The sequence below is a fragment of the Poecilia latipinna genome, unplaced genomic scaffold (assembly GCF_001443285.1).
Source record: "Poecilia latipinna isolate Pla-1442-1.1 unplaced genomic scaffold, P_latipinna-1.0 Scaffold5714, whole genome shotgun sequence".
NCBI classification, from domain to species: Eukaryota; Metazoa; Chordata; class Actinopteri; order Cyprinodontiformes; family Poeciliidae; genus Poecilia; species Poecilia latipinna.
Genome location: NW_015118330.1, coordinates 324 through 8,852, shown reverse-complemented (window position 1 = coordinate 8,852; position 8,529 = coordinate 324). Strand labels below are relative to the sequence as shown.

At 39.5% G+C, this 8,529-nt stretch overlaps 2 protein-coding genes across 3 annotated transcripts; one reads left to right on the top strand and one right to left on the bottom strand.

Moving 5' to 3' along the window:
• Positions 1 to 17: 17 nt before the first annotated feature.
• On the bottom strand, positions 18 to 2,816 carry LOC106943689 (chondroitin sulfate glucuronyltransferase-like; the record flags this gene model as incomplete). Its single annotated transcript, XM_015027000.1, has 2 exons — positions 1,603 to 2,816; positions 18 to 582 (listed from the first exon to the last, which is right to left on the bottom strand). Coding segments are annotated over exons 1-2 (837 nt in total), but the record flags the coding sequence as incomplete, so codon positions are not given.
• A 1,027-nt stretch (positions 2,817 to 3,843) lies between these two features.
• Positions 3,844 to 8,119, top strand: LOC106943690 (ATP-binding cassette sub-family F member 2-like). 2 transcript variants are annotated; one of them, XM_015027001.1, is made up of 8 exons: positions 3,844 to 3,951; positions 4,680 to 4,830; positions 5,852 to 6,064; positions 6,146 to 6,328; positions 7,197 to 7,368; positions 7,443 to 7,538; positions 7,615 to 7,717; positions 7,871 to 8,119. In XM_015027001.1, the coding sequence occupies exons 2-8, from the start codon at positions 4,692 to 4,694 to the stop codon at positions 8,102 to 8,104; spliced, it is 1,140 nt and encodes a 379-aa protein (XP_014882487.1). In that variant the 5' UTR covers positions 3,844 to 3,951; positions 4,680 to 4,691; the 3' UTR covers positions 8,105 to 8,119. The 2 variants fall into 2 exon arrangements, with proteins under 2 accessions (XP_014882487.1, XP_014882488.1); XM_015027002.1 differs by having other exon boundaries at positions 3,860 to 3,966.
• Positions 8,120 to 8,529: the final 410 nt, after the last annotated feature.

Here is an 8,529-nt window from a genome sequence, read left to right as displayed (position 1 = left end):
TGCATTGTTGTTGTTACCTGGTGCACCTCCATGCAGCTCAGACCCAGATAGTCGATGATGCAGCGGCCCAGCCACTCGTCCGGTCTCACACTCAGGATGTCGTTGCGGCAGGTGTCGAGATGCGGCTGCAGTCGCGCCAGCAGGCTGCGGGACAGGAGGTAGCCGTAGCCGCCATGGCAGTAACGCGCTTTCTCCTCCCCGCCAATAAACTCCTCAGCCCTGCCCATGTACAGGTCCTGACCTGCGCTGAGGTGGCCCACCAGCTCCGATAGGCGGCCAGCCTGCATGTAAGTGTCATCCTGCGCCAACAGGAACCAGTCATACTCCGAGCCGTAGTGCTGGTGGAGGTGCCGCACCGTCTCGTACATCAGCCACACCGGCCGGTCATCGCCGTGGGCGATCACGGTCATGCCGTGTGGCACCTTGGGGCTGCGGAGGCCCGTGAAGAAAAAGGTTCGGTGGAAGTGATGGGCGACCGTGCGGTTCACCGCCACGGCTAACGTGCTGAGGGTGGCCCGAGACGTGAGGACGCCCGCCAGCAGCCGCTCCCGGATGCCCAGCTCAGTGTGGATGTATCGAGTTCTGATGGAGAAAAATCAGACCAGAACCGCGAGAAAATAAAGAAAACAAAAACAAGTAGGACTGAAACAATTAATCGTGACAATTCCTGATTAATCAATTACTAATCTCACTATGGAACTTGTGAAATTATGGCTGCAATGATTAATCATGATTAACCAATTTTTGATATAATTTTCATCTAATTTAGCACTGATTAATCGTTAACTGGAGTTTAAGATTAATCCAAAACTCTACAAAAATATATACATTTTGTATTTAAGATTTTAAAATCTTTGTAAATATCTTCTATCCAGATACCCTCAAATTACATAGTTTTGCTTCACCTGACAGCAATTCTGTAAAGAAAATCTAGTTTAAAGAGCACATTTAGCTCCTAATCGCTAATAGGAATGTTATGTTATTGATATTTAGGCAATAAAATTTTTATTTTCTTATTCGAAATAAAATTTTATTTGCATTTCTTAATTTTTTTCTAATGTTGTATAAAATAAGTTTAAGTGGTTAAATAAAAAATCAGCAGAATTTGCTATTTTTTTACCCGATTAATCAATTAATCGTCAGAACAATCTGTTAAAATAAACATTAACTGCAGCCCTACTCATTTCTCAAGACTTTCGAGTTTGAACAGATTTAATAAAAACTGGATTATCTTTGATAATATGTTCTTGCATTATGCTACATTACTTGAAAAAGGTTTCAAAACAACAATATTGTCATTTATTGCAATAACTTATTACAGTAATTTATTATTATAACAGTCCTAGTTTCTCTCTAGTGTCAAGATTTTGCAGCATCTAACAATGCTGTATCTTGTTTAGTTCCACTCATTATGCCTATCATCTTTGACCAGCTACCTGTATCCACACAGCATAATTCTGCCACTACCATGCTCCACTGTGGATGCATATTAATTTCTCTTCTTTTGATGCCAATTTAAACCATTTTATTCTGGTTTTCTGAATTCATATGTGGGTGCTAGTGTAGTATTTTTAAGCATCAAAAGGTGAATTTTCCACTCACCTGAGAACTTTCTTGTGTGGTTTGTTTGGGTCCTTGTGATAGGGAACTATTCGTGGCTGGAAGTCCTCCTCTCCAGCTCCATCTCTTCCTCCTCTCTGAGCGTCTCTTCTGCCCAGGAAGAGCCCACCTTTGGCCAGCTCGTCTCCGCAGGGGTCGTCCGTGTCCCCTTGGGTCCAGGACACCATCAAAAGGCTGAGACTGCACCCCAGAGACAGCCCCAGGATGAGGGGCAAAGCAGGCCTGAAGAGGGCCAAAAACGTCGACAGGCGCATGGTTGATCGTTAAGAGCTAAACCCTAAAGGTGACAGCGCTTTACGGGCCAACTAAGACTCATTTTACCCAAGTAGGAGCTGAAAAAAACGAGATCTGTTTAATAAAACAAGAAAAAAACTGATATAGTTTACTGTTCCTATTAAATTAGATCAGGTTTGATTAGATTAGGCGACGACCTAACAGGATTCCACTTTTATTTATATCATTACTGAATGTGTTTTAACTATGTAGCTACCAGTACGCAAAAGTTTTCCGCTTTAAAACAACAGATGTATGCAAATGGCTTGACATCCCCCAACTATTTCCTATTAACCTCAAACTGTTTGTTTGGTTAATCATTCACATGTTCCCTGCTACATGCCTCCATCCATATAAAACCCATGTTTTGTTAATCAGCTCCACTCATTTTAGCTAGCAGTCACTTACTAAATCAGCAGAAAGCCTTTTAAAGTCAAGTCGCGTTGCAATAATCTGGTTATAAAAAAAACCTAAGCGAATGAGGAAGAGTTTTGTCCGTCTTGTCTAAATTGCAACGTTTAACAATAACATCTAAGAGGAACAAACATGAAAGATCAAGCTAGCGAGTTAGCATCGCGACCCGTTAGTGCAGACACGTCGATCCACCTCCACGATCATCGACAGGAAGCCGTTACAAGTCCCGTTTAGCTGCAGGAAAAAAAACGTTAATGCGGTCAAAAACATGTCGTCCACTGCCTTCGCTTTCTTGACTTCCTGAAAAACTGTGTGCCACACACATAAAGTGTGTCAACAGCGTCCCTCACGTCGTTTTCAGCCTCATCATTACAGACTGACTGCACATCTGCTACTGCAGCATCACCTCTGCTCGCTTGTCAGACCTGTGCTGTCAACAGGAGATTTTATTAAACCCCACTAATAAAGTGTAATTATTTTTTGACATATTAATATATGTGTCATCATGTATCTTCGTGAACATAATGTTCTTAATGCGAGGAAGGTGCATTTCACCTTTGAATGTGAAGAATCCTCAGCAAGATTGCCACTAAGTCAAATTTGATTATTTTTTTTAGTCGCACTACTTTTTAAAATACACCTTCCAATTTTTATGTAAAGCCTTTAAGCATAAAATATTGCCATTTTAAATTTGTTAATAGGAAAAGAGGAAAAACACATTTCACAACTGATGTGTCGGTCGTGGCAGAGCCTAACCGATCTGCCGGCTCCTATCAAAAAATAAACAAAGAACGTCTTTTGACGTCAAAATCTGAGGACTTTGCTTGAAGTTGTAAAATTATAATGTAATTATAATTAATTGCTATTGGAACTGGCGATTAAGGTACTCAGGGTCAATTTCTTATGGTGATAAGAAACCATAGCTAATTGGACCAATTTCAATTTTATCTTCACAGTTCCATTTTAACAATTAATGAAAAATCAAGATGTTGCACGTTTTTGCTGCCACTGCTCAGGATATTACGGATCTCCAGGATTCATAGCTGCATTTCAAACATAGTGAGCAGGGTGTTTGAGAGGATAAAACAGAAACAAACCCACAGTTTTAAGCTTGCATTGCTAGTAGTTAGTCATATAAAACAATTACCAAATTTCTGATTTCTAACTACAACATCCAAAGTTGGTTGAGATGTATTTCTGAAGTTGGTAATCAAATTTCAGTGTCAGATACTTCATTAAAACTACAGTTAATTATGAAGCCTCATATGCATTGTCACTATGAAACAACAAAGAAAATGTCAGATTGTCATTTGTAACATCCAAAATGAGCTAAAGCTATTATTTTTTGTAATACTATTGATATTCTACACATGAATACTTAATAACTGAATACTATTTAAAATTAATTAGTATGAAGAATTATTTGGGATCCGAAAGAACACCAGCTGAGCCAAAGCAACGAATCCCATAAACGAGCCGGAATTCTCATCTCTACTTTTTACTGCAGTCCCACGAGTAGGGGCGGGTCCTGTTATTTTCACCGCCCTTCTTGACCATATATGGTTCGTCTGGCGGTTTAGTGAGCGGCTACATCCACCCGGCAAAAAGTGGACACGAGACGTCAGTGTGCTTCCGACATAAGAGGTACGGAGATATTAGGTAAATGAGATCAATCTGAATTTAACAACTGCTGCATGAATCCCCAACTCAAACCGGTTATTGTGAAAAGAATCTGGCTTGATTTTAAACTCGTTATACCGCTTTGGAACTGTGTCATGTTTAATTTGGGCCTAGAATCGAGTTAGCAGCCAGGCCTGTCAGGTGTAGCTAACGTTACCGGCTCACTTCGTATTGTGCCGGTAGAAATAACTTTACATTTTATCTCTGACGCATGTTTCTTAGTGTTTGACATCTTTTGTGTTTTAGCCAACACCGCCGAATTTCATTTAACTCTTCGGGGACAAAGTGTACAGCTAAAGTTAGCACGGCTAGCCGCTAACAACCGGACTAATCAAGCGTTATAGATGCTGGAGACGCGATTGGAAAGAACCAGAACGTGGCGTTCGTTGTCTTTGCCACCATTATTCAAGTCTTTAAGACGACGTTTTTAATTACGTTGGTTGCTGAAACGTGTTCATTAAAAAAAAGAAGCTTTGTTTCCTTTTAATTATGGGGGTAGTATTTAACCGGCAAGCCGGTTTAGGGTTCTCTGCTAGCGGTTAGTCATCCTGATTCAGACCTCTCTACCTTGTATGACTAATGCCGGTTTAGTCACCTCAGTAATCGCTAAACTATAGATAACCAGAGTTTATTGTCATGTTAATGTGTTTTGTTGCATTCCGTTATCCTCTCTTATGTTTTCCATGGAGTAGCCTTGGGTAACCATGCCGTCAGACTTGGCCAAAAAGAAAGCAGCCAAGAAGAAGGAGGCAGCCAAAGCTCGTCAGCGCCCCAAGAAGTCTGAGGAAGTGAATGGGGACGGAGAACAACCGGAGATTCAAGAAAATGGAGCAGACAGCAATGGTGAGAGGAAGCCTGGGATTAGATCTCTGTGGCCAGATCCAGTGGGACTGATTAATGTATATGCAAAATATGTGTCAGAGTAGTCGCATCCAACTCTAAATATGGATGTTTATAAACTTAACTGATTTGTTTTCAATATGCATGTCTCCATCTTGAGATTTGTAATTTAGTGAGTTGTATCCTCCCTAAAAATCTTAAAAGATTCAGGGCTTTTTCCTGTCATTAGTGACCCAGTTATTTAGAAAATCACAAATTAAATAAGAGTCTGCAGAGCTTTTGCTTTTAGAGGGAATACCATAAAATTAAGGAGAGGCACATTATTAAAAAAAGAGTATAATGAGCTAGTTGCACAAAACTTTAACCGTAAATTAACTTTGTATATTTTGGATTGAATTTTTCCTTAATCTTTTTTTATATGCCTATCTAAACTTTAAAGATCTATCAAAAATTAAAAAAAAAAATTTTAGCTGCTGTGATTTGACTTTTTTTTTTAATTCTTAGTTCCTTGGTGTTGATGTCTTCAGATTTTTGACATTTTGGTTTATTTTTTGATTATTTGCACATCTGGCATGTGGGGAGAAATAGTTTTGTAAATTAATAAACATAACCTATTAATATTGGGATTTAAAAATGTAAACATGACATTTTTTCACATCACTAAAACAAATAAGAATATTTACAGTTTTCAGTTGGAACAATCTAAATAACAAGCATTTATTGGTTGGCTTTTTCATCTTTCTGACCTAAAACAACTGGATCTGAGTAATGCTAGATGCTACAAAGTCTTGGTTTTGAGACAATAATTTTAGCAACTCCCACTTTTAGATCTGTTTAATAGAAGACACTGCAGCAGAACCAGCCATGCTTTAAAATTAGCCTAAAAGCAGTGATCCCAATAAGTTTTACTCCTATCTTAGAGTAGCATCAATCTAAGCATGTGGCGCTATTGGACTGGTTGGGAAGACTAAAACGGTGTGCAGTGATCTATAAAGCAGGACATCTTTGCTCTCTTTGGTTTCAGGCGTCGGCAGCTTAACAAAGGAGCTGGACGAGTTCGAGCTGCGGAAGACGGAGGCTCGGGCCGTGACTGGCGTTCTTGCTTCCCACCCCAACAGCACGGACGTCCACATCAGCAGCCTGTCGCTCACCTTCCACGGCCAAGAGCTGCTGGCAGACACCAGCCTGGAGCTCAACTCGGGCCGACGCTATGGCCTCATCGGGCTTAACGGCACCGGTAACCGTTTAGCTCGGACCTCAGTTTGTTTGAAAGCCAAATCAAAACAATTAATCATGTTACGTTTCTTCCCTCTGGTAGGAAAGTCCATGCTACTGTCGGCCATCGGCCACCGTGAGATTCCCATTCCAGAGCACATAGATATTTACCATCTGACCCGGGAGATGGCGCCGAGCGACAAGACGGCTCTGCAGTGTGTCATGGAGGTGGACGAGCAGAGGATCATGCTGGAGAAGGAGGCGGAGAGACTCGCTCATGAAGACTGTGAGTTACATAAGATCTGACAAAACTGGAGCCGTTGAATAACAGTTGGCTCCATAAGAAATAAATCAATTAATCACATCACAAATCATCATTCTGGTATTTTTTAGAACAATTTTGTTTAGAGAGACATTATAATTCATTTTATTTATGGTTTTGGTTGTTTTTATTTTAGATAATTAATATATTTTGTGAATTATTCTGTACAAAATAATTCACAAATGATGAATTAATGAAAGGGCAAACTTTCATTATTATGCCATTATCAATATAATACTTGAAAATTGTCTCAAACCAACAATATTATTGTTTATTGCAACAATTTAACTGCAGATTTTGTTATTGCAACAAGAAAACCACATGATGATTTAAAATGAGAAATCAATTTCCATTTAAATGGATTTGTGTAGTTTGCTTAGCCTTTAGAGAGAGATTATTAAAAAGGTGCCATTTTGAAAAATGCTGCAAACATTTGATGAGCAAAGTAGTTGTTTTGCTTTTTTTTTTAAACATTTATTTTAAAAGTCCTAACTAGCAGTTTTGCCTGGATGAAGCTAATGATTAATACAACTTGAAGGGCAATTGTGTTTTGTTTAAGATTAATCCATTTTATTTGTTCCAGTTATTTTTATTTTGGAAATTTAAAATGTTTTTCAGTTCCAGTGTCAAAAGTTCTTTGGAAATGTAAAGATTATAGTTCTTAAACTATCTCAAAACAACAATATTATTGTTTTATTTCTGGGAACAGCCAAATTTATCAGGCCTAATAACGACAACAGAAGGTTTTTGTTTCATAAGATGATTTGAGTGAATATATTAAACATTTAAAAAGCTGCTATGATTGAAACTAAAACTTACTTTCCCCTTAAAGCGGAGTGTGAGAAGCTGATGGAGCTGTACGAGCGTCTGGAGGAGCTGGACGCCGACAAGGCGGAGATGCGAGCCTCTCGGATCCTCCACGGTCTAGGCTTCAGCGCCACCATGCAGCAGAAGAAGCTGAAGGACTTCAGTGGAGGCTGGAGGATGCGTGTCGCTCTGGCCAGGTGAAAACAAGCTAGCTCAGCTTCAGGAATTAGATTTTGTATCGTTTTATGATCTTAACTGTTTGTTTCTGCAGAGCTCTGTTCATCAAACCCTTCATGTTGTTGCTGGACGAGCCGACGAACCACCTGGACCTGGACGCTTGTGTGTGGCTGGAAGAGGAGCTCAAATCGTACGTTTGCGCCTCACCTGGAACGTTTTAGCTGTTTTAGTGTTTTTCTCACCAACCTGCTGCTGCTTCTCTGCAGGTTTAAGAGAATCCTTGTTCTCATCTCACACTCGCAAGACTTCCTGAACGGCGTGTGTACCAACATCATCCACTTGCATCAGAGAAAACTAAAGTACTACACGGTAAGAACACACTGCCTAGAGTCCAATTAGCAAAGGTCTGGACCCCCGTCGGAATACCTGGAACGAACCAGAGCTAAATAAGGAATCAAGACGAGCTGCTGCTAATAACGCCTCTATGCTGTTGGGTGACGAAGCAAATCTATATTTGTTCAGGGTAACTATGACCAGTATGTGAAGACCAGAGCAGAGCTGGAAGAGAACCAGATGAAGCGTTTCAACTGGGAGCAGGACCAGATAGCACACATGAAGGTAAACAAGAGGCCTAATTTATTTAACTTTATTTACAAAAATATCCTCAAAATAAAACCTGAAGAATGCAAATCGCCTTTAACGCAGCATTCCCTTAGTAAATCACGGAGGTGGCAGAGTGATGCTTTGGGATGCTAATATTTAGTATGGAAAGGGAAGCCGATCAGAGTTTTTTTTTTTTTTAATGTTTTGTCTTTATTAAATGTAAAATACTGGAAGAAAACCTGCTGGTAAACTCCCAACTAGAGCTACAATAAAACTATTTAAAGCAGCTTTTCCAGCAGGATGTTGACCTTTAATGGCTCTGAGATGATTCATTGCTTGATGGCAACATTTTTTTTAGCTTCCCAAAATCAGCTTAAAAATGTTACTTAGTATTTTATTTCCACTTTTAGCAGGAAACATTTCTAAAACTGCTCCGTCCTGCAAAATTACTCTTAAAAAAATTGATAATATTCCCATTTTTAACCCTCAATATGTTTATATAACCCCACTATTTATAATTTGTTGCTAAAATGAAGGACCTTAAAGACCTTAAACTACATTATTTAATATAAAACACT

Excerpts from the sequence above, each read along its gene's own strand:
- LOC106943690 (XM_015027001.1), top strand. The coding sequence starts at position 4,692 with ATGCCGTCAGACTTGGCCAAAAAGAAAGCAGCCAAGAAGAAGGAGGCA. Across the intron at positions 4,831-5,851 it reads AAATGGAGCAGACAGCAATG|GCGTCGGCAGCTTAACAAAG; the intron begins GTGAGAGGAAGC and ends CTTTGGTTTCAG. Across the intron at positions 6,065-6,145 it reads CATCGGGCTTAACGGCACCG|GAAAGTCCATGCTACTGTCG; the intron begins GTAACCGTTTAG and ends TCCCTCTGGTAG.